The following is a 25,460-nucleotide window of genomic DNA, read 5'->3' on the forward strand; positions in this document are numbered from 1 at the left end:
GCACGCTATAGTATGAAGACTGCAATAGTGTCTTTGAAATCTGTTTTTTATTTTTTTAATTTTTAAATTATTTTTTCTTTTCTTTCTTTTTTTTTTTTAAATTACAGATTTTATTTATTTACTTGACAGAGATCACAAGTAGGCAGAGGCAGGCAGAGAGAGGAGGAAGCAGGCTTCCCGCAGAGCAGAGAGCCCGATTCGGGGCTCGATCCCAGGATCCTGGGATCATGACCTGAGCTGAAGGCAGAGGCTTTAACCCACTGAGCCACCCAGGTGCCCCTCAATCTGTGTTTTTTAAAAAACCGGGTTGAGGCATAATTTAATACAGAAAAATGCACCTTCTTTTGGGGTGTGGTTTTGAGTTCTGACAAATATAACCACCACAGGTGAGATACACAGAATTTTCATTATCTGAAGAGGTAGATTCCTGGCACGCCTTTGTGGCCAAAGCCTACCCCGTGAACCCAAACCCTGGCAACAATTGATCTGATTTCTTTCTTTGAGGTTCACTTTTCCAGAACTTGGACTTCTGTGTCTGGCTTCTTTCACTTAGCATGATGTTTTCAAAATTCACCTAGGTTGTTTCCCTTACAGAAAATTCCGAACACATAAAAGTCAAGTAGTATAATAGATCTCTATGTGTCTGACGCCAGATCTCAACAGTTGTCAACTCATGGCCCACTCCATAATGTATAAACATTTAAACGTGTACCTGTAAAAATTAAACTTTTTTTGGTCTTAACGGTAATACTATTATTCCACTTAGGTAAAATCTTTTGGCAAGACTACTTCATGCCAGATGGTGCGTTCTTCCTACCTCAGGAGCATTCAGAGGCACCTATGTCTGGGGCTCCCGGATTTTGAGCCCACAGCAGCCAGTCACCTGCGCAGCTCAGAGGACCTAACCCTCCTGAGAATCTTAAGGGGGCGGGGCCGTCTCGGAGGTGAAGCCAGTGCGCGTGCGCGGAGAGGCGTCCCGTCTCGGCCGCCGTAGTTCGCCTTTCCACGTGGGTACCTCGTCTTCATGGCGGCTTTTCGGAAGCCGGTGCTGCTCGGGCTTCGAGACACTGCAGTGCATGGCCGCCCCACGGGGCCGGGCGCCTGGACTGCTAGCAAGCTGGGCGGCCTTCCGGTGAGTGGAGCGCCGGGGCCGGGGTCGGCGGTTGCTGGTGAAGGCTACGGGGTGAGGGAGTGGGCGAGATCCATGAGCAGAGCCGGAGTTTTGAGCGCTTCCCTTGCCCTCAGGACGCCCTACCGGCGGTAGCAGCGCCGAGGCCAGTGTGTGAACGTTGCAGGCAGCCTCTTGCCCTGGTCGTGCAGGTGTACTGCCCGCTGGAAGGCTCCCCGTTTCACCGGCTACTGCACGTGTTCGCTTGCCCCCTCCCCAGGTGCGGCAGCGGCGGGGCGCGCAGGTAGGCGGGGAAGTTCCGAGCTGCCTCGGGATTTTATGAGTGGGCGAGAGCTGGGGGGCCGCACGGGCCACACGGGATAGGGCTGGCTAGCTGGCTGGTGGTCAGCATTGGAGCCTCACAGCCATTTATCTTTACCCTGAAGCTGGAAGGTGTTCCGTTCCCAGTGTCTGCAGATGCGAGAGAGGGAGGCGCAGGACGCTCAGGTAAACCGGTAGTTATTAGCATATTACGACTTGCTGTAACTTGAGAGTGTTTTCTAGAATATCCTTTAAGATAAACTTTCAGCCGTGGTCTTTTGAAGTACGTTGGAATGGTTTTTGCACTTTCCTGAACTGTGAAGTGCTATCTCCTTTTTTTTTTTTCCATCCCAGAGGTGGAGTCCACTCTCCGAAATGCTGTACCCCCTGAATTTTGTGTGGACTCCGTGCTCCTGGTTCTCTTTCTTCGGTGTCTTTTTTTTTTTTTTTTAAGATTTTATTTATTTATTTGACAGAGATCACAAAGAGGCAGAGAGGCGGGCAGAGAGAGAGGGGGAAGCAGGCTCCCCACTGAGCAGAGAGCTTGATGTGGGGCTCGATCCCAGGACCCTGAGATCATGACCTGAGCCAAAGGCAAAGGCTTAATCCATTGAGCCACCCAGGCGCCCCTGAAGTGCTATCTCCTTAAGATTTTGTTCGTCTTTCCTTTTAATATACCTTGAAGGCCTTGAGACACATGACTCGCTGTTGTTTCTGTTTGGGAACAAGTATGGATGTATATGTGTATGTGGTTGTGTGTGATGTATATGTGTTTATAGTAAACACAGTTCCTGTGATAATGTGTATGTGTAAATAACAAACATTGAGAAAAAAATCTGAATTAATTGAATCCAAAAGTTGGGCAAGTTGGTAGCTGCAGAACAAAATTCAGTCTCGTTTTGCCTGTAAATGTGCGCTTATGTATACTCTGAGCTCTAAACGTGTGCCAGGCCTGGTACCAGCAGTACCAGGAATGAAAAGATGAAGACGTGGTATCTGCTTATATATGTCAGCGTTGGGTTGCAGATAATAGAAGAGCACTGACTTTTTAAAGCCTAGACAGAATTAGGTTTTTATTAACCCTGGATAGATTGGAGGGGGCCACTCCAGAAATGACTTCCAGAACCACACCTCAGATCTGGCCTGTCAAGGACCCCTTATATCACGTGCGACACCTGCAGTCGGAAAGCTGAGATGTGGTCTGGCGAACTGGAAGCTGCCCTTGTCAGATCTTTTGGCTCCAAGTCCTTGCTTTGTATCCATCTACAGACTTTTACTTGGTGGCCTCTCTTTCCGCCTCATTCTGTTTCAAGTTTGTGTCTCCCGAGTGGACCTGAGTAGCCCGCCTTTGGCCATATCTGAAACCCTAGCTGCTAAGGAGTCTGGGAAATGTAGTTTTCTCCAGCTAGCTTCTGTAATACATGAAGCACAGCTGAAAGGGTTTGGAATAGGTGGTTGAAGAAACCACTCTACCACACTGGCCATGCTGCCCTTGGAAAGAGAAGAGAATTATTGTTACCTCCAACGTGCTTTGAGTGTATGGGGTCCAGGAAGTTGAGTCAGAGTGTGCAAGAGGGGAAGGTGCTGTGTGACATCTCCCTCGGGCAGGTGAGGGAATGGATAGCTCAAGCCAAGGGGATGGGTGAGATCACCCAAATGTGCTTGGGCTTCATTCACTGGATATTCTTCTAGAAACAGGAAAACGGCCTTGCAGCTGAGGATTGGTGCGAAGGTGCAGATGACTGGGGGAGTGACAGTGAGGAGGCGCTGCCACCGCAGCTTACCTTGGGTTTTGGAAATGATTCCAGCAGTGCTGAGGACACAGACTGTACTGCCCAGCTCCAAGATCTCCACCTGCAGGATACCGTCATGGGCGCTGCTCCTCCTGTTTCTCCTGGGGAAGAGATGGCCTTGCCTTCTGTGGCACCACAGTTCCTGCCCTACTATATCTGTGTTGTCGATGAGGAGGATTACGGGGACTTTGTCAATCTGGATCACGCTCATAGCCTTCTGAGGGAATATCAGCAGAAGGAAGGAGTGGATATGGAAGAGTTGCTTTCCCAAAGGTGAGAATGTGTGCCGCTGAGAGTGAGAGGGGACTTGATCAGGAAGCCACCACAGTAGGTACCCTTTGGTTTGATCCTAGTACTTGGGGAAACATTTTCAAGCAGAACTTGTCTGTGTAGAACCTTTCTGTTTTGCTCCTCTTGGATGAGAAAGGGAGACAGAGACAAGGCGATCTTACGAGCCACTGTCGGGTTAGCTGGAAAACACTGCTCTAAGTACCCTCAAAAAGATGAGCAAGGAAGTTAGGGCTGACAGCTTTTACAGAAGAACATGTTTACTATCTCTTTATTTTCTTTGTTAAATGATTAGCTCAGACAAGTAAGTTAGAAAAACGCCACTTGTTTTTTGACTCTTGGCTGTGGCTCAGGAACTGGCCTGGGATGTCAGAGACCCTCCCAGAGCCTCAGCTCTCACCAGTGAAATGAGAGTCACGTTGCTATCTCTGTTGTCTGTGTCATCAGATGGTTTTAGGAATCAGTGAGAGAGTAGGTTTGGTTTTTGTTTTTTTTTTTAAAGATTTTATTTATTTTTTTGACAGAGATCACAGGCAGAGAGGCGGCGGGGGGGGGGCAGGCGGGCGGGGAGCAGGCTCCCCTCTGAGCAGAGAGCCCCATGTGGGGCTTGATCCCATGATGCTGGGATCATGACCCGAGCTGAAGGCAGAGGCTTTAACCCACTGAGCCACCCAGTGAGTAGGTCTTAAAAGGCTTTATAAACCAAAGCCCTATAAAGAACTAAGAATAATAACTTTTGCTGTTACAGTAGAATTACAGTTGGGTATTTGGAGAGATAACCTGGTTCTTTACCAGAGCTGTTTCTTTTGTAAGCATTTCAGAATAATGTTGGGCTGCTTACAGACTGATTTAAAAATAATCCATAATGGGGAAAGAAATGAAGATAGTCAATGAGCATAAGGACTTTTAAAACTGCAAATAATTATCCCAGAGTTGAAAATGGCTAGGGAGCAGGGCTTGGGAGAATGGTGGGTAGGGGATTACTGCTAGATATTACAGGGTATTAAATTTATGATTTTTGGGGGCACCCGGGTGGCTCAGTGGGTTGAGCCTCTGCCTTTGGCTCAGGTGCTGATCCCAGGGTCCTGGGGTCAAGCCCCACATCAGGTTCCTTGCTCAACAGGGAGCCTGCTTCTCTCTCTGCCCCTTCCTCCTGCTCATGTTCTCTTTTACTCTCTCTCTCATAAATAAATAAAATCTTTAAAAAAATTTTTATCATTTTTTATTTTTATTGTTTTTTTATTTTAATTTTTGTAAAGATGTTATTTGTTTATTTGACAGAGAGAGGCAGCACAAACAAGGGAGCGGCAAAGGGAGAGGGAAAAGCAGGCTCCCTGATGCAGGGCTCAGTCCCAGGACACTGGGATCAGGACCTGAGCCGAAGGCAGACACTCAACCAACTGAGCCACCCAAGCGCCCTAAATTTATGAATTTTATTTTAGAGTGAGCAGGGTAGGGTTGGGAGGGGCAGAGGGAGAGAGAGGATCCCATGAGACTCTGTGCTGACCTCGGAGCATGACGTGGGGTTCAGTCCCACAACCCTGAGACCATGACCTTAGCTGAAACCGAGTCTGACATTAGACTGACTGCACCACCCAGGTACCACCTAAATTTATGATTTCTAAATTATGTGCATTATCTTGTTTGCTCCTCTAAATATTGTAATTCTCTGGACATAGACACTCAAAAGTGTTTTCTGCTTTTCTTTTTTTAGTCTTCCTAGTGATGGTGATGAAAAATATGAGAAGACCATAATTAAAAGTGGAGATAAGATGTTTTACAAATTCATGAAGAGAATTGCTGCTTGTCAGGAGCAGATTTTGAGGTAGAGGCACATTTTCTTTTATTGTTTTTCTTGATTGTAACAGCAGTACATGTTAGTTTGGGAACTACAATGAGAAAACCAAAATCTAGTATTCCACAAACCAAGAGCCTAAGATTTTAGTGTATTATGTTCACTTATTTTTTATGCATTTGGATGCATGCACTTGGGTAGGACTTGTGTGGGGGTTTTTTTGTTTTTTGTTTTTTGTTTTAGATTTTATTTATTTGTCAGAGAAAGAGAGTGAGAGAGAGAAAGAGTGCGCGCATGCACACAAGCAGGCAAGACGCAGGCAGAGGCGGAGAGAGAAGCAGGCTCCCTGCTGAGCAAGGAGCCCATTGCAGAACTCGATCCCAGGACTTGGGATCATGACCTGAGCCAAAGACAGTGGCTTAACCCATTGAGCCACCCAGGTGTCCCTGTGTAGGTTTTTTTGTTTGTTTTTTAAACATTTATTTATTTTAGAGAGAGAGAGAGCATGAGCTGGAGGGGCAGAGGAAGGGAGAGAGAGAATCCCAAGCAGACTCCGTGCTGAGTACTGAGCCCACTGTGGGGCTCAAGCTCATGACCCTGAGATCTGACCTGAGCCGAAACCAAGAGTTGGGTTCTTAACTGACTGTGCCACCCAGGCGCCCCAGGAATTGTGTATTTTTTTTTTTCTTAAAGATTTTATTTATTTATTTGACAGAGAGAGAGAGATCACAAGTAGGCAGAGAGGCAGACAGAGAGAGAGGAGGAAGCAGGCTCCCTGCCGAGCAGAAAGCCCGATGCGGGGCTCAATCCCAGGACGCTGGGATCATGACCTGAGCCTCTACCTTAGTTTCATCTTTTTAAGGTTGATCTTTTTTTTACTCTTTACTTTCAACCTCTTCCTTTAGAATGGGTTGTTTTGTTTTGTTTCTATAAGTTACTAAGTTATTTGATTTATTTAAGCTTAAAAAGCAGTTTACTTATTTCTCTCAGCCCTGATCCCTTGCCTCTGGAAACCACCAATTTCATCTCTATGAGTTTGGTGGGGTTTTTGTTTGTTTGTTTGGTGGTTTTTTAGGTCCTGCATGTAAGTGATTTCACACAGTATGTCTGTCTCTGTCTGGCTTACTTCACTTAGCATCATGCCCTTGAGGCCCATCCATGGTGTCGCAAATGTCACGATTTCCTTCTTTATGGCTGAGAATTCTCTTGTGTGTTGTGTGTGTGCATGTGTATATACACACATGCACACCCCCCCCGACACACAATTTTTTTATCCATTTATCTGTTAATGGACCCTTGGGTTACTTACGTGTCTTGGCTATTGTAAATAATGCTGCAGTGGTCCATCAGGGTGGGTATCTTTTTTGAGTTTGTGTTTTTGTCTCCTTTAAATAAATACCCAGAAATGAGATTGCTGGATCATATGGTAGTTCTGTTTCTAATTTTTTGAGGAATCTCCATACTGTTCTCTGTAGTGGCTGACTGATTTACACTCCTGTGAACAGTGCACGAGCGTTCCCTTTTCTCCACATCCTCACCAACACTTACTTCTTGTCTTTTTGATAATTGCCATTCTGAAAGGTGTCAGGTGCTAGCTCAACTGTACTTTTTTTTTTTTAAAGATTTTATTTATTTATTTGACAGAGAGAGAGATCACAAGTAGGCAGAGAGGCAGGCGGTGGGGGGGGGGGGCAAGCAGGCTCCCTGCCGAGCAGAGAGCCTTATCTGGGGCTCCATCTCAGGACCCCAAGATCATGACCCGAGCCGAAGGCAGAGGCTTAACCCACTGAGCCACCCAGGCGCCCCTTAGGTGTACTTTTTAAACAGCTTACACGTATGGGTCCTGCCTTTACTTTATCCAGACTGTTTGCTTTTTTTTTTATATAGGGTCTTGAGTCCATTTAATATAATTATTGGTGGTGGGTTAATTTTGTCATTCTGGTATTGGCTTTTCTCCTTTCCAGTTTTTTGTTCTCTTCTCCCTTTTGTTTAACCTTCTTTTCAGTGAACTGGATATTTTTAGTTTATGATTTTACGTCTTTTCTGTTGCCATAAAAGGTGTTTGCTTTAGTGATTATAATGTGCATCTTTGCAGCCTGCCTTCACACAGCAGTGTGCTGCTTTATGAACCGAGAACCGTAAAACAGAATCCTGTTTACCTTTCCTCTGCCCTTTGTGTTCTTGTTTGCACATGTTCACTTCTCTATATGCTTTATATGCCATAATCCATTGTTATTTTTGTTTGAAATAATCAGTAGTTTTTGAGGATAATATCTATATATACAGTAAAATTAAAAATAATTATTGAGGGCGCCCAGCTGGCTCAGTTGGTAGAACGTGCGGCTCTTGATCTTGGTTGTGAGTTCAAGCCCTGCGTTGGGTATAGAAATTACTTGAAACAAAAAATAAAATCTTTTGAAAAAAATAATGAAAATAATGACCAGAAGGTCTTTTATATTCATCGACCTGTTTACCCTTTTGCTGCTCTACATCCCTTCATGCTGAGCTTCCATCTGGCGTTTCTCTTAAGTCTGAAGGACTTGTGATTTTTATTTTTATTTTTATTTTTTCACAGTGCAGGCTCAGGGGCGCCTGGGTGGCTCATTCAGTTGAGTGTCAGGCTGTTGATCTCAGGTCTTGATCACAGGGTTGTGAGTTCAAGGCTCGAATTGGGCTTGGAGCCTACTTAAATAAATAAATAACTTAGTAAGTAAATAAGTAAAGTTAAAGTAAAGTGTGGGTTTGTTGGAGACAGCCATGCAGGTTTTGTTTACAAACATATTAATATTTCTTTTAGTAGACATTTTTCTTGGATATACAATAGGTTTTTTACTTGTTTTCCACTCAGCACTGGAAAGCTTTCGTTCCATTGACTTGTTGCTGTTAGGGTTTCTGTTAGAAATTAGCTGTAATTCAGGGGCGCCTGGGTGGCTCAGTGGGTTAAAGCCTCTGCATTCGGCTCAGGTCATGATCTCAGGGTCCTGGAATTGAGCCCCGCATTGGGCTGTCTGCTCCACGGGGAGCCTGCTTCCCCCTCCTCTCTGCCTGCCTGTCTGCCTACTTGTGATCTCTCTCTCTGTCAAATAAATAAATCTTTTTTTTTTTTTTTAAGATTTTATTTATTTATTTGACAGAGCAAGAGACAGAGGGAACACAAGTGGGGGGAGTGAGAGTGGGAGAAGTAGGCTTCCTGCTGAGCAGGGAGCCCGATGTGGGGCTCGATACCAGGACCCTGGGATCATGACCTGAGCCAAAGGCTGACACTTAATGACTGAGCCACTCAGGTGCCCCATAAATAAATAAAATCTTTTAAAAAAAAAGAGAAATTAATTCTTATGTATTAATAATGTCTTATGTAATAATAATGTCTGATTATTACATAATTAATTCTTAGTAATTCTTACTGTTGTTCTGTTATGTTTATGTAATTGAACTATTATGTACTTAAGAGACTATATGTCTTAATATATCCTGCTTGGGATTTGGTGAACTTCTTGGATTTTTGTGTTGATGTCTATTCATGAATTTTGGACAAATGTTGGCCATTATCTCTTCAAATATTTCTTCTATCCTTTTTCCTTTATCTAGGACTCCCGTTAACTTGTATGATTAGACATACAATTTGAAATTGTCCTGTGGTTTTTACGACCCTGGTTTTTTTTTTTTTAATTGTTTTCACCTTTTGTTTAATTTTGGATATTTCTATTTTCCTCAGATTCACAGATTTTTTGTTGTTGTTATTTCCTACCTGCAGTTAACTTTTACTGAATGAAGTTCTTTATTCTGCTACAGCATTTTTCATTTCTAGCATTTCTCTGTCAATCTCTTTTAGTTTCCATTTCTATGCTAATTCCCTGCTTATGCATGTCTACCTTTTCTGCTAGATTCTTTTATATGTTTGTTTATTTTTTATATGTTTATTATTGATATTTTATTGTTTGTTTTGTCCCCCTTCCACTGATATTTTAAGTCTCTTTATGATAATTCCATCATCTTGTCTGTGGGTATTCTTGTTTTTTTTTTAAAGATCTTATTTGTTTATTTGAGAGAGTGCACAAGCAGGAGGAGGGGCAGGCAGAGGGAGAAGCAGGCTCCCCACTGAGCAGGGAGCCCTATGAAGGACTTGATCCCAGGACCCTGAGATCATGACTTGAGCTGAAAGCAGAGGCCTAACCCACTGAGCCACCTGGGCACCCCAGTGGGTATTCCTGTATTGACTCTCAGTGGGTTAAATTTTTCTGCTGCTCTTGTAGCACCTGGATGGCTCAGTTAAGTGCATGACTGTTGATTTTAACTCAGATCGTGAGACCGAAACCTGCATCGGCTCTGTGCTGAGTGTGGAGCCTGCTTAGAGTTCTGGTTCTCTCTTTCCGTCTTGCTCTGCCCCCCGTGCACCAACCCCCCCAGTTTACACATACTCTCTCTCAGTTAATTAATTTTCTGTTGTCATATATATCTAATTTCTTTTTATTGTTTGCCATTATATATTGAAGGACAGTAGATACTGAAGTAAATACTTACTCCTTAGAAGGGCATGGCCCTCCCTCTGTAAGGCCAATAGTGTGGAGATCCAAGTTGGCTTACTCTGTGGTTGAGCTCAGTCTGGGCTTGGTTGCAGTGTGGTTAGATATAGTTCTACATTGGCTTTAGTGCCTTCATCCAGACTTTGAACCAGACATTGACAAGACTTCAGGTATCTTGCTGAGCTCTACAGGCTTGCTGCTAGGTTTTGGGTCTTTGGATTTTCTTTGCTGTCTGGTTTTGCTCCTGGTCCTCTGCAAGAAGGAAGCAAAGTTTGCAAAGCATGGTCTCTGATGTTGAAATGTGACTTTTGTGCTGTCTTCCTTCAGGGTTCTTTGTTTCCTTGCTTTAGGTATTCCTGGAGTGGAGAACCGCTTTTTTTGACCTCTCCTACATCAGAAGTCACTGAGCTCCCAGCCTGTAGTCACTGTGGAGACCGAAGGACATTTGAGTTTCAGCTTATGCCAGCACTGGTCAGCATGCTCAGAAGCACTGATTTAGGTAATAAGCCCTTTATGAATTTGAGGTTGTGGATTTATTGCACAAATAAGGAATTATTTTAAAAGGAAAGGCTATCATTTCATTTTTGTTTACTTATAAAATATAAGCATGTTACAAAAATTTTGGAAAATTTATAATCCAACCAATCCGACACAAATACCGATACCATTTTGTTGATTTAAGGCCAAGCTGTTTTCTATCCTTAAAATTATTTTCATGGCAGAAGCCCCTGGCTGGCTAGGTTGGTGCAGCATGTGACTCTTAATCTCAGGGCTGTGAGTTCAAGTCCCACATTGGGGGTAGAGTTTATTTAAAAAACAAAAACCAAAAAATAGCATTGTGTTATAGTCAAAATTTATTATTTAAAAAAAAAAGCAACTGAGGGTGGAGAATAACTTTTATGGGGGTGCCTGGCTGGCTCAGTTGGAACAGCATGTGACTCTTGATCTTGGGATTGTGAGTTTAAGCCCCATATTCGGCATAGGGCTTACTTTAAAAATGTAAAAAAAAAAAAACCTCTTTTTTTTTTTTTTAAGATTTTTATTTATTTATTTGACAGAGAAACAGTGAGAGGGAACAAAAGCAGAGGGAGTGGGAGAGGAAGAAGCAGGCTTCCTGCTGAGCTTGGAGCGCAGTGCTGGACTTGATCCCAGAACCCTGGGATCATGACCTGAGCTGAAGGCAGGTGCTCAAGGACTGATCCACCCAGGTGCTCCTTTAAAAAATAACTTTTACGCGGGCGCCTGGGTGGCTCAGTGGGTTGAGCCTCTGCCTTTGGCTCAGGTCATGATCTCGGGGTCCGGGGATCGAGTCCTGCATCGGGCTCTCTGCTCGGCAGTGAGCCTGTTTCCTCCTCTCTCTCTCTCTGCCTGCCTCTCTGCCTGCTTGTGATCTCTCTCTGTCAAATAAATAAAAAAAAATCTTAAAAAAAAAAATAACTTTTACAGGACACCTGGGTGGCTTAGTTGGTTAAGCATCTGCCTTTGGCTCTGGTCATGATCTCAGGGTCCTGGGATCGAGTCTTGGGTTGGGCTCTGTGCTCAGTGGGGAGATTGCTTCCCCCTCTGCCTCTCCCCCTGCTCATGCTTGCATGCTCTCTCTTTGTCAAATAAATAAATAAAATCTCTTAAAAATTTTTAAAAAATGACTTTTACGTGATTATAGTTATTATTTTAGCATCATTATGTGATCTTTTTAAACAAAAATTAAAAGTTTTTTGTAATAAAAGTAACAGGAGGACCTGGCTGGTCCCCTTGGTAGAGCGTGTGACTGTTGATCTTGGTCGTGAGTTCAGGCTACACATTGAGCAGGGCTTAGTCTCACAACCCCAAGATCATGACCTGAACTGAAACCTAGAGCTGGATGCTCAACCAGCCAAGCCACCCAAGGCACCCGTGCAATTATTTATTTATTTTCTTAGTAATCTCTACCCCTGGTGTAGGGCTTGAACTCATAACCTGGAGATTGAGAGTTGCATACTCTTCTGACTGAGCTGTTATATTAACAATATTTATTCTTCCAGTTCACCAACGTGGATGTTTTTCCATTTATTTGTGCCTTTAATTCCCTTCAGTAGTGTTTTATATTTTCAGAGTACAAGTCTTTTGTCTCCTTGGTTAAATTTATTCCGAGTATTTTATTTATTTTTTATTTTTTTTTCTGACTGATTGTTGGTCCTACAACTTTGCTGAATGTATTTATGAGAGGCAGTGAAAGCAGTGCTCAAAGAAAAACTTAGAGCTGAGAACACATATGTTAAAAACAAAGATAGATCTCAAATCAGCGACCTAACATATATTGCAAGTAACTTGAAAAAAAATACCAATCAACAAACCAAAGGCAGCAAAAACAAAGAAAGAAGGAAAGGCTAAAGCAGAGATTTTGAAGGAGAATATAGACACAATAGGAAAAATATATGAAACCCAATATTTTTGTGTGGATGGTTAGGTTTTTTTCTACATAGAAGGTAAAAATCATCTGCAACAGAGATCATTTTATTTATTCCTTTCCAATTTTGCCTGTTTATTTCTTTTTTTTCCTTTTTCCTTAATTCTTCTGTCTAAAACTTCTGTGTTAATTAGAAGTAGCAAGAGTGGGCATCCTAATATTTTTCCTGATTAAAGAATTTCCCTTCTGTTTATGGAGTTATTTTTATCACTACAGGGTATTGATTTTTGTCAGTTGCTTTTTCTGCATCAATTGAGATGATCATACAGTTCCTTTCATTTTATTAATGTGTGTTACATCGATTTTTGATTTTTGGATATTTAACCACTTTTGCATGTTGGGATAAATCTTACTGGATCATAGTGTATAAATCTTTTTTTAAATATTTTTTATTTTTAATTTTTTAAAATTTTTGTATAGATTTTATTTCTTTGACAGACAGATCACAAGTAGGCAGAGAGAGGGGAAGGGAAGCAGGCTTCCTGCTGAGCAGAGAGCTGACTCGGGGCTCAATCCCAGGACCTTGAGATCATGACCTGATCCAAAGGCAGAGGCTTAACCCACTGAGCCACCCAGGTGCCCCTTTTTAAAAAAACTTATTAATTTTATTTTTCTTTATTTTATTTTATTTTTTTATTTTTTTTATTTTTTTTAAAGATTTTATTTATTTATTTGACAGAGAGAGATCACAAGTAGGCAGAGAGGCAGGCAGAGAGAGAGAGAGGGAAGCAGGCTCCCTGCTGAGCAGAAACCCCGATGCGGGACTCGATCCCAGGACCCTGAGATCATGACCTGAGCTGAAGGCAGTGGCTCAACCCACTGAGCCACCCAGGCGCCCCTTTCTTTATTTTATTTTATTTCTTTTTTTTTTTTTTTTAAGATTTTTTAAAATCTATTTGACAGACAGAGATCACAAGTAGACAGAGAGGCAGGCAGAGAGAGAGAGAGAAGGAAGCAGGCTCCCCAAGGAGCAGAGAGCCCGATGCGGGGCTCGATCCCAGGATCCTGGGATCATGACCTGAGCCGAAGGTAGGGGCTTTAACCCACTGAGCCACCCAGGCACCCTTTAATTTATTTCTTTTCAGCGTAAATCTTTTTTTTTTTTTTTTTTTTTAGATTTTATTTTTAAATAATCTCTATACCTAGCATGGGACTCAAGCTCAGAACCCTGAGATCAAGAGTTACATGTTCTACCGACTAAACCTGCCAAGGTCTTTTTAATAAACTCTTTGATTTTATTTGCGAGTATTTTGTTGAGGATTTTTATATCTTACATTTACTTTTTTTAAGATTATTTAAGCAATCTCTGTATCTAATATGGGGCTTAAACTGACAGCCCTGAAATAAGAGCCGCATGCTCTAGCCACTGAGCCAGCCAGGCATCCTTAAATTTCTTACATTTATAAGGGATATTGGTCTATAATTTTCTTGTAGTGTCTTAGTCTAGACTTGGGATTAAGGTAATGCTTACACTGGGGCACCTGGCTGGCTCAATTGTTGGAGCATGCAGTTCTTATTTATTTATTTATTTATTTACCTAATTGTTTTTTGGTTTTGGTTTTGGTTTTTAGGTTTTTTTTTTTTTTAAGCAGGCTCCATGCACAGCACAGAGCACAATGTGGGGCTTGAACTCATGACTGTGAGCTCAAGACCTGAGCTGAGATCAAGAGTTGGACACTGAACCAACTGAGCCACCTACACACCCCACATGCAACTCTTGATCTTGGGGTTGTGAGCTTGAGTCCCATGTTGGGCATAGTGTCTACTTAAAAAAAAAAAAAAAAAAAGAATTCCTCATAGAATGAGTTAGTAGGGATGCCTGGGCGGCTTAGTCAGTTAAGTGTCTGCCTTTGGCTCAGGTCGTGATCCCAGATCCTGGGATCAAGTCCCACATTGGGCTCCCTGCTCAGTGGGAAGCCTGTTTCTCCCTCTGACTGCTGCTCCCCCTGGTTGTTTGGGGTTTCTCTCTGACAAATAAATAATAAAATCTAAAAAAAAAAAAAAAAAAGAGTTGGTAATCATTCCCTTCTCTTTAGCTTAGAGTTTAAGAAGGATTGGTATTCAGAGAGCCTCAGTGGCTCAGTGGGTTAAGCCTCTGCCTTTGGCTCAGGTCATGATCTCAGGGTCCTGGGATCGAGCCCCACATGGCGGGGTCGGGGGGGAGTCTCTGCTCAGCAGGGAGTCTGCTTCCCACCCCCCCCCGCCTGCCTCTCTGCCTACTTGTGATCTCTTCCTGTGTCAGATAAATAAAATCTTTTTTTTTTTTTAAAGAAGGATTGCTGTTCTTTGAATGTTTTGTCATATTCACTAGAAAAACCATCGATTTCTTGGCTTTTTTGTTGGGTGGTTTTGATTACTGGTTCAATCTCCTTACTAGTTACAGGTCTATTCAAATTTTCTATTTCTTGAGTCAGTTTTGGTAGATTGCATGTTACTAGTAGTTTTTCTGTTTCATTTAGCTTATCTGATTTATAGTATTCTCTTATAATCCTTTTTTCTATAAAATTAGTAGTAATGTCCCTACTTTATTTTTTATTTTGGTAACTTGAGTCTTCTCTCTTTTTTTTCTTAGTCATTCCAGGTAAAGATTTGTTGACTTTCTAGATTTTTCTCTATTATTTTATAGTCTCTGTTTTAAAATCTCCACTCTAGGGGCTCCTGGGTGGCTCAGTGGGTTAAAGCCTCTGCCTTCGGCTCAGGTCATGAGCCTGCCTCTCTGCCTACTTGTAATTTCTGTCTGTCAAATAAATAAATAAAATCTTTGAAACAAACAAAAAAAATCTCCACTTTAGCTTTTATTTTTGCTTCTGCTGGCTTCGGTTGGTTGGTGGTCTTTTTCAGGTTCCTTAAGGTATACAATTAGGTCATTGGTTTGAGATCTTTGTTCTTTTTTTAAAGTTTTATTTATTAATTTGAGAGACATAGAGTGAGTTAGTAAGGGAAGGGGCATAGGGAGAGTGAGAATCTTGAAGCAGACTCCCCGCTGAGCGCAGAGCCCCACACGAGGCTTGATCCCGGGACCCTGAGATCATGACCGGAGCTGAAATCAAGAGTAGTCCGCTTAACCGACTGAGCCACCCAGGTGACCTTCTTTGTTCTTAATGTATGTGCTTGCAGCTCTAAATTTTCCACTTAACACTGCTTTTACTCATCTCATAAGATTTGGTATTTCACTTTTTTGTTTTCATTTGTCTCAGGTATATATTGTCTCATTGCTCTTAATGATTTCTTTTTGACCTATTGGTTATTTAAAAGTAGTTTATTTAATTTCCACATATATTTGTGAATTTTCCAGTTTTCCTTTTATTACTTACTTCTGGTTTCATATCGTTGTGATTGGAAAAGATAACTTTGTATGATTTCAGTCTTTCTAATTTACTGAGACTCACTTGGTGGCCTAACGTATGGTGTCTCCCAGAGAATATTCTATGTGCACTTGAGAAGAGTGTGTTTACTGCTGTAGTTAAGTGGAGTGTTCTGTATGTGCCTCTTCTTCTTCTTTTTTTTTTTTTTTTTTGGTATGTGCTTGTTAGTGCTAATTGATTTATAGGCTCGTCAAATCCTTTGTTTCCTTGTTGATCTTGTGTTTGGTTGTTTTATCCATTACTATAAATGGAGTATGAAGTCAGCTATTATTGTAGCACTGTTTCTCCCTTCAGTTGTGTCAATTTTTGCTTCATACATTTTGGGCCTCTGCATGTAGAAGTATACATGTTTATAATTGTTATTCTGTTCGCTTAGAATATATATTTCTATTCTTTTGTTTCATTCTCGTTGTGTCCGTGTATCTAGAGAATCTCTAGTAGATGGTGTCTAGGTGGATCTTGTTTTATTTTTGTTATATCCAATCTGCCAGTACCTTTTTTTAATAGGACTTAATCCATTTACATTTAATGTCGTTAGTGATGAAGAAGGATTTACTTCTGCCATATAGCTATTTATTTCCTGTATATCTTATGATATTTTTGTTTCTCAATTAATTCTTCCATGAGTGACTGTTTTCTTTCTTTTTTGTATTTAAGTGATTTTTGTGTATGTGGTAGTGTAACATTCATTTAGATACCCTTTCTTTTTTTTTCTTTTTAAAGATTTTTTTTTTTTAATTTGACAGAGATCACAAGTAGGCAGAGAGGCAGGCAGAGAGAGAGAGAGGGGGAAGCAGGCTCCCTGCTGAGCAGAGAGCCCGATGGGGGGCTCAATCCCAGGACCCCGGGATCTTGACCTGAGCCGGAGGCAGAGGCTTTAACCCACTGAGCCACCCAGGCGTCCCTACCTGTTTCATTATTATGGCCAGTTCTTTTCACACCCTCCTGAAGATTCTCAGTGTTATTTTCCTCACAAATTGAACTCCAGACTACCTGGCTCCATGTTTCCCTGAAGACCTGTCCCGTGTGCTTAGTTCTCCTGAGCTAGTCTGAGCTCTAGGCCTTCCATACTTCTAGCATTGCTGTCATCCTGGGTCACCTTTATTTGGGTATCCCCTGCCCATCTTCCAAGTGGGTCCCCCTGTTTCCTAGAACTCTTATCTTCTTCTTTCTCAGTTTATCCTTTCAGTTTTTTTTTTCTTTTAAAGATTTTATCTATTTATTTGACAGAGATCACAAGTAGGCAGAGAGGCAGGCTGGGGGCAGCGGGGGAAGCAGGCTCCCTGCTGAGCAGAGAGCCCGATTCGGGGCTCGATCCCAGGAACCTGAGATCATGCCCTTAGCCGAAGGCAGAGGCTTAACCCACTGAGCCACCCAGGCGCTCCCCTATCCTTTCAGTTTTGATATAGCACTTTCTCCGGTAATTTCCTGAGATGGGATCATGGGATATAGAGACTTAAAGTGTCCTATGGGTCCTAAAATATACTTAACTGTATGTTTATGTTCACAATACCAGTCAGATATGGAATCCTAAGACATTAATAATTTTTTTCAAAATTTTTAAAGATATTACTTCATTCAGGGGCGCCTGGGTGGCTCAGTTGGTTGGGTGACTGCCTTTGGCTCAGGTCATGATCCTGGAGTCCTGGGATCGAGTCCCGCATCGGGCTCCCTGCTTGGTGGGGGAGTCTGCTTCTCCCGCTGACCTTTCTCCTCTCATGGTCTCTCTCTCTCTCTCTCAAATAAATAAATAAAATCTTAAAAAAAAAAAAGATATTACTTCATTCATTCATTCATTTATTTTTAGTATTTTATTTTTGAGTACTCTCTACACCCAACATGGGGTTTAAAATTAGAACCCCACAATCAGAAATCATATGCTCCACCTACTGAGCCAGCCAGAGGCCCTGATATTACCTCATTCTTTTAGCATCCTGTGTTGCTATAGAAAGCAGTGCCATTCTCACTGTTAGTCCTTTGAGTGGGAACTCTTGTTTCCAGGTCACTTTCAGAATCTTCACTTTATCCTTGTTATTTTGAAATTGTGTATATTGTGCTGAGTACTTGGTAGGTATTTTGAGTTCAGAAACTCATGTCCATCAACTTTGATGATTTTCTTCCTTTTTTTTCTTTAGTGCCTTTATGGGAACTTGGTTTGGTTCTTCTTTTTTGTTCTGATTTTTGTTTCACTTTCTAGTTTTCTTCAACTTTATACTTTATTTGTCTTTTTAGTTGTGGTAAATATATGTAACATAAAATTTAACATCTTAGCCATTTGTAAGTGCAATTTAGTAACATTAAGTTTATTTACGTTGTTATACAGCCATTCTCCAGAACTTTTTCCTCTTGCGAAACTGCAACTCTGTAACCATTAACAACTCCCCATGTCACCCTCTCCTCAGCCCCTGGGGACCACAGTTATACTTTATGGTTCTATGAATTTCACTACCTTAGATACCTCATAGAAGTGGAATCATAGTATTTGTCCTTTGAGACTGCCTTATTTCACTTAGCGTAAGTGAAGTTCATCCATGTCGTACTATGTGTCAGAATTTTCTTCCTTTTAAAGCTAATACTCTGTAGTATGGGTCTACCACATTTTGTTCATTTGTTGAATACTTGGGTTGCTTCTGCTTCTTGGGCTATTGTGAATATTGTTGCTATGATTCTGGGTGCACAAATCTCTCTTCAAGATCCTGCTTTCAGTTCTTGTGACTATGTATACCCGAAGCAGAATTGCTGGATCATATAGTAATTCTATTTTTAGTTTTTTGGGGAGCCACCGTAACATTTTTCATAGTGGCTGCACGATTTTATATTCCCAATCAGCGGTGCACAAGAATTTTAATTTCTCCACATCTTCACCAACACTTGTTTTTTGCTTTTGTTTTGTTTTTTTTTGTTTTTATTTTTTTTAAGATTTTATTTATTTATTTGACAGACAGAGATCACAAGTAGGTAGAGAGGCAGGCAGTGAGAGATGGGGGGAAGCAGCCTCCCCACTGCACAGAGAGCCTGATGCAGGGCTCGATCCCAGGACCCTGAGATCATGACCTGAGCCAAAGGCAGAGGCTTAGCCCACTGAGCCACCCAGGAGCCCCTGTTTTTTGTTTTTAATAGTAACCATCCTAATGGATGTGACATGGTATCTATTACAATTTGCATTTCCCTAATAAATGATGTTGAGCATTTTTCATATGAATGGCTTGTTAGCCATTTTACATATCATTTTAGGAGAAGTGTCTACTCAAGTCTTCCTGTTCATTTTATAGTCAGGTTATTTGACTTGTTGAGTTGTAAGCGTTCTTTTTATATTCTAGATATGAACCCCTTATCAGGTGTGATTTTTGCAAATGTTTTCTTCTGTTTTGTAGGTTGCCTTTTTAATTGTGTCCTTTGGTGCACCTAAGTTTTTAATTTTGATATAGTCCAGTTTATCTATTTTTACTTCTGTTGCCTGTACTTTTGGTTTCATGTTCAGGAAATCCTTGCCACCTACTTCCTTTTTATTTATTTTTTTTTTTAATTTATTTATTTGACACAGAGAGAGAGATCACAAGTAGGCAGAGCAGCAGGCAGAGAGAGAGAGGAGGAAGCAGGCTCCCCGCTGAGCAGAGAGCCCAATGCGGGGCTCCATCCCAGGATCCTGGGATCATGACCTGAGCCGAAGGCAGAGGCTTTAACCCACTGAGCCACCCAGGCGCCCCTCCTACTTCCTTTTTAAAAAGGAAGCACACAGGGGCGCCTAGGTGGCTCAGTCGTTGGGCGTCTGCATTCAGCTCGGGTCATGATCCCAGAGTCCTGGGATTGAGTCCCACGTCGGGCTGTCTGCTTCTCCCTCTCCCACTCCCTCTGCTTGTGTTCCCTCTCTTGCTGTCTCTCTCTCTGCCAAGTAAATAAATAAAATATATTTTTTTAAAAACTAAAAAGGAAGCACACAGTAAAGTACACCAATCTGAAGCTTACAGCTTAATGAACTTTTACATAAATACACTCTTGTAATCACCTCCCAGAGTAAGATGGGGAGTGTTTGCATGTCCCAGAAAGTCCCTTGGGCCTCCTTCCCTCTCTAGGCTTATCACTCTCCCCTGTCTCCTTAAGAATTTTGCCTGCTTGGGGCGCCTGGGTGGCTCAGTGGGTTAAAGCCTCTGCCTTCGGCTCAGGTCATGATCCCAGGGTTCTGGGATCGAGCCCCGCATCGGGCTCTCTGCTCAGCGGGGAGCCTGCTTCCTCCTCTCTCTCTGCCTGCTTCTCTGTGATCTCCGTCTGTCAAATAAATAAATAAAATCTTAAAAAAAAAAAGAATTTTGCTTGCTCTGGAACTTCACACAAATGGAATCATACAGTGTATGAAGCATAGAGTGCTTCTGTTTAACTTGACATCTTTGTTAGCTCTTTCTTCTAACCCTTCTTTTGAATTTGGTTTGGCTGTTCTATTTTTAGTTTCTAAAAGCTCTTTCTTGTTCTCTGAAACTTTTCCATACCACCTTTTTGTTTTATTTTGTTTGATGAGTTCTTTTATATCTTTAAGAAGTGGTTTAGGAACATCTGGATAGCTCAGTTAGTTAAGGGTTCTAGTCTTGATCTTAGCTCAGGTCTTGATCTCAGGGTCGTGAGTTCAAGTCCTACCTTGGACTCCATGCTGGGTGTGGAGCCTACTTAAAAAAAAAGGAAGAAGAAGTCCAGGTGTTTTTTTTTTTTTTTTTTTTTTTTAAGTTTTCACTTGTTACCCATGTGTCTATTTTCTGCAATTTTTTTTTTAAGATTTCATTTTTAAGTAATCTCTAAACCCAGCGTGGAACTTGAACCTACAACCCTGAGATAAAGAGTTGCGTGCTCTTGGGGCACCTGGGTGGCACAGTGGGTTAAAGCCTCTGCCTTCGGCTCAGGTCGTGATCTCAGGGTCCTGGGATCAAGCCCCACATCGTTGGGGGGGGGGGGTCTCTGCTCCGCAGGGAGCCTGCTTCCCCCTCTCTCTCTGCCTGCCTCTCTGCCCACTTGTGATCTCTCTCTCTGTGTTAAAGAAATAAATACAATCTTAAGAAAAAAAAAAGAGTTGCATCCTCTATTAGACTGAGTCAGCCAGGCACCTCTCCTGTAATTTTTCTGATCCCCAAATGTTAATGTTGGAGATTTTGTATAAATGGTGAACCCTGGGAATCACCATTTGTCGACATTCTAGTCATCATTCTTGACATTAATACAGATAGAAAGTTTAGATAGATAGCTGGAAAAAATTTTCTTTTTTTTAAAAGATTTTACTTATTTGTTTGACACAGAGTGAGTGAGTGAGCACAAGCAGGGGGAACTGCAGACAGAGAGAGATGGAGAAGCAGGCGCTCCCCACAGAGCAGGGAGCCCTATGTGGGCTCGATCCCAGGACCCTGAGATCATAACATGAGCGAAGGCAGACACTTAGCTGACTGAGGAGCCCTGGCGCTCCTAGGAAAAGAAATTTCTACCGACAGGAAAATTCAGTACGTTCTGAATATTGGAATAAATGTGTGCAAATTCAGCATAAGGAAAAATGTATGTAAAGCAGTTGCTGGACTGTAGGCAATGGGTTCTTTTACCTAGTTGCTAAAAGATCCTTCTGAAGCTAAGAGAATTACACTCATTCCATTTTTCTTTCTTTCTTTTTTTTTAAAGTTTTATTTATTTATTTGACAGAGACAGAAACAGCAAGAAAGGGAACACTAGCAGGGGGGAGTGGAGGAGGGAGAAGCAGGCTTCCAGAGCAGGGAGCCTGATGTGGGGCTCGATCCCAAGACCCTGGGATCATGACCTGAGCCCAAGGCAGACGCTTAACGACTGAGCCACGCAGGCGCCCCTCATTCCATTTTTCAATTTTAGATCATATGTATTTGGCTCTTTACTATAATAAGGAAGCTTATGCCCTGCTCCACCTCCAAATATTTTAGGTTTTTTTTTTTAAGATTTTTTTTATTGAGGCGCCTGGGTGGCTCAGTGGGTTAGGCCTCTGCCATTGCCTCGGGTCATGATCCCTGAGTCTTGGGATCGAGCCCCGCATGGGGCTCTCTGCTTAGCAGGGAGCCTGCCTCCTCCTTTCTCTCTGCCTGCCTCTCTGCCTACTTGTGATCTCTATCTGTCAAATAAATAAATAAAATCTTTAAAAAAAAAGATTTTTTTTATTTTTTCAAGTGATCTGTGTGCCCATTGTAGGGCTTGCATTTATAACCCCAAGATTAGGGGTCAGCCAGGTGCTCTATTTTAATATTATTTCTATTGCATTAAGGATATAAGTCTGTACTCTGTCACTGCTATTGTCACAGCTAATAAGCTTTTGTTCTCTGTTTCAGTGGTTTGCATGCTCACACCATTCTTTTCCGTGAGCTTTTCCATTCCTGAATCTTTTATTTTGATTCTTCTCTGGTAGCTACAGTCTATCAAGTGATAGCCTTAAGGAGGGTTTATAGCTGTTATCCTTGCTTCAGGATGTCTGCTTTTGCATTGAAGAACAACCCGTGTATAAAATCCTGAGATCCCATTTTCTTTCCTCCCAATGGTGGTAGCCCCAGTGCTATCGTGGCCTCACAGTGAGAGCCCTTCTGGCTCTCCTGTCATCTCCCGCGGCCCTGTCTCACAGAGAAGTACGTTTTTCTCCAAATCCCTAAGATCCTTTATATTGATATCTTTTTTTTTTTTAAGATTTTATTTATTTATTTGACAGAGATCACAAGTAGGCAAAGAGGCAGGCAGAGAGAGGGAGAGAGAGGAGGAAGCAGGCTCCCTGCTGAGCAGAGAGCCCGATGCGGGACTCAATCCCAGGACCCTGGAATCATGACCTGAGCCGGAGGCAGAGGCTTTAACCCACTGAGCCACCCAGGTGCCCCTATATTGATATCTTTGGGCTTTGAATGAAGTCTGAGGGTGGCCTGATTCCACCTGCCCCCCTCCCCACTTTGTAACTCACATTTATTTATTTATTTGTTTGTTTGTTTGTTTGTTTGTAACTCACCTGTAGATTTTTCTTTATTCGTGAAGTCCAGTCTTTGAATTAACATGTCTTGCCCTTGCATTGTTCCATAATCCTTTCATCCTGGGACGGGATTTTCAGACCTCCATTTAGTTTAGCTTTATTTTTTTTTCCTTTCAAATTTCTGAATATTTTTTCTCTTGCGTTTGTAGCTTTTCTACGGAAGCAGTCGCAGTTGTGTTGACCACCTTTCTCCTCTCCTGTGCTCACATCTTTCCTCTTTCCCTCTGTTCACTGTGATTCTCTCAAGCCTTTCCTTTCTACCTGTAATTAGGTTTCACCTGTCTTTTCTGTTCCTTGTGGCTTCTGATGTTTTTCCTTAGATGGATATTGGGGCTGTTTTGACCTCCGCATAGCTTCCTCTTTGTCCTACCCCTCCCTCGCCCTTCTGCTGTGCCAGGTCCCTGGGCTCAGGCAGCATGTACAGGACTCTGCTACTTGGTATTTTGTTCCATCTGATTTCTCGCCCCTTCCTTTTTTCCTACCCTGGTGGCTACCAGTTCGCAGACTCCAGCCTTCTTATTTCTCCCAAATCAGCTCTATTTTGGCTTTGTTAGTTCTGTCTTTGATGCTTTTCTTTCCATTATCCCTGCCTGCATTTTCCTTTCAAAGGTTTTTTCCTTTGCTGCTCCAGAACAGTTCTCCAGCCCCTCCTGTTGACTCCCTTTTTCCCATTCTGAAATCAGCAGTTCTTGTTGAGCATGTTTTCTTGGTGTTATTCTTCAAGACTCTGTCTATTGACAAATTTCTGTAAGCTCTTAGGATTGTGAGTGTATGTGTGTGTGTGAGAGAGAGAGAATCTTTTTTGGAGGTAGTGTGTTCTCTTAGTGGGGTACTTATGTATGTAAGTAAGTAAGCTCTACACCCAACTTGGGGCTCGAACTCATGATCCCGAGATCAAGAGTCACATGCCCGACCCACTGATGGAGCCAGCCAAGAGCCCCGTGAAATTTTTTCCTTTTAAGAATTGTTTATTTATTGGGTGCCTGGGTGGCTCAGTGGTTAGGCCTCTGCCTTCGGCTTGGGTCGTGATCTCAGGGTCCTGGGATCGAGTCCCGCATCGGGCTCTCTGCTTGGTGGGGAGCCTGCTTCCCCTTCTCTCTCTGCCTGCCTCTCTGTCTACTTGTGATCTCTGCCTGTCAAATGAATAAATAAAATCTTTAAAAAAAAAAAAAAAAAGAATTGTTTATTTATTTTAGAGAGAGAATGTGAGCAGGGGAAAAACCTCAAGCAGACTCTGAGCCAAGCTTGGGGCCTGATACAGGGCTCGATCTTAGGACCCTGAGATCATGACCTGAGCTCAAATCAAGAGTTGGGTGCTTAACTGAGTGATTCACCCAGGTACCCCCCCCCAATTATTTTTTAAGTAGGCTCAGTGCCGAGCATCGATCCAGCAAGGGGCTTAAACTCAGCGATCCTGAAATCAAGACCTAAGCTGATATCAAGAGTCAGATGCTTAACCAACTGAGTCACCCAGGTGGTCCCCCAGCCCTATCACAGATTTTCAGTGAGGGGTACCTGGGTGGCTCAGTCAATTAAGGAAGCGTCTGCCTTCGGCTCTGGTCATGATCCCAGGGTCCTGGGAGGGAGTCCCACTTCAGGCTCCCTGCTCTGTGGGGAGCCTGCTTCCCCTTCTGCCTGCTGCTCCCCCTGCCTGTGTGCTCTCTCTGTCAAATAAAAAACAAAAAAACAAAAAAAAAACAAAACCTGATTTTCAGTGTAAAGTATCCTAGACAGTTATAATAAAGGCTTTAAAGTATATCTTCACATTAAATCAGCTTTTCGTCATCGGTGGTCACTTTCTGTGGGGAAGAATGTGGCTGGAAGGTAGTGAACACAGGTTTTGCTGTTCCTAACTGTTTTTTCAGCTTATCGGGTAAAATCACTCCTGTAGCAACACCAGCTACACTGACATTGCATCATCGTTCTCCTTCCTCCTATTATCTTCTCGTTGCTTAACCTCTTTGTTTTACATTGAGCACTTAAGATGTGCGGGGCTCTGTTCCAAGTATCTTACATGCACTACTTTATTTAATCCTCCTCACAACAATCTTTTTTTTTTTTTTTAAAGATTTTATTTATTTATTTGACAGAGAGATCACAAGTAGGCAGAGAGGCAGGCAGAGAGGGGGAAGCAGGCTCCCTGCTGAGCAGAGAGCCCGATGTGGGGCTCAATTCCAGGACCCTGGGGTCATGACCTGAGCTGAAGGCAGAGGCTTTAACCCACTGAGCCACCCAGGTGCCCCCAATCTTTTTTCTTTTTTAAGATTTTATTCATTTATTTGAAAGAGAGAGAGCGCAAGCACAAGTAGGGACAAGGGGCAGAGAGAGAAGGAGAAGCAGACTCCCTGCTGGGCAGGGAGCCAGATGTGGGGCTTGGTCTCAGGACCCTGGGGTCATGACCTGAGCCGAAGGCAGACACCCAGCTGAGTCACCCAGGAGCCCCTCTTCACAACAGTGAACAACATCTTATCATCATGATAAATACAGTCCTTATTACAGATCGATGAAGTCCCATGCTCAGGTGGTAGAACTGGAATTTAAACTCAGGTAGTCTTGCTCTAGAATAAGCAAACCTTCAAATACTGAGTGTATCTTCTGTCATTTCCTCTTTGTTAGAATCCTGAATATGTTTTGTCTTTCAGGTCTTTCTGTAGAATTTGGAACAGTTCTGATTTACACATGTGAGAAGAGTTGCTGGCCTCAAAATCATCAGACTCCCATGGAAGAACTTTGTATTATACAAGAAGACCCAGATGAATCATTATTTAAGTAGAGCATTTCCTTTTATTTATATAAATTAAAAAAATTTTAATGTCCCCAG

At 42.4% G+C, this 25,460-nt stretch overlaps 1 protein-coding gene across 2 annotated transcripts; it reads left to right on the forward strand.

The window, feature by feature from the left end:
• On the forward strand, positions 1–25,460 carry PDCD2L (programmed cell death 2 like). Of its 2 annotated transcripts, none has more exons than XM_080828404.1 (7): positions 1–1,132; positions 1,246–1,412; positions 1,555–1,615; positions 3,122–3,495; positions 5,225–5,335; positions 10,179–10,327; positions 25,282–25,460. In XM_080828404.1, the coding sequence occupies exons 1-7, from the start codon at positions 1,025–1,027 to the stop codon at positions 25,410–25,412; spliced, it is 1,101 nt and encodes a 366-aa protein (XP_080684530.1). In that variant the 5' UTR covers positions 1–1,024; the 3' UTR covers positions 25,413–25,460. The 2 variants fall into 2 exon arrangements, with proteins under 2 accessions (XP_080684530.1, XP_080684531.1); XM_080828405.1 differs by having other exon boundaries at positions 1,016–1,132; positions 1,246–1,388.

Source organism: Martes martes (assembly GCF_963455335.1).
Source record: "Martes martes genome assembly, chromosome: 17".
NCBI classification, from domain to species: Eukaryota; Metazoa; Chordata; class Mammalia; order Carnivora; family Mustelidae; genus Martes; species Martes martes.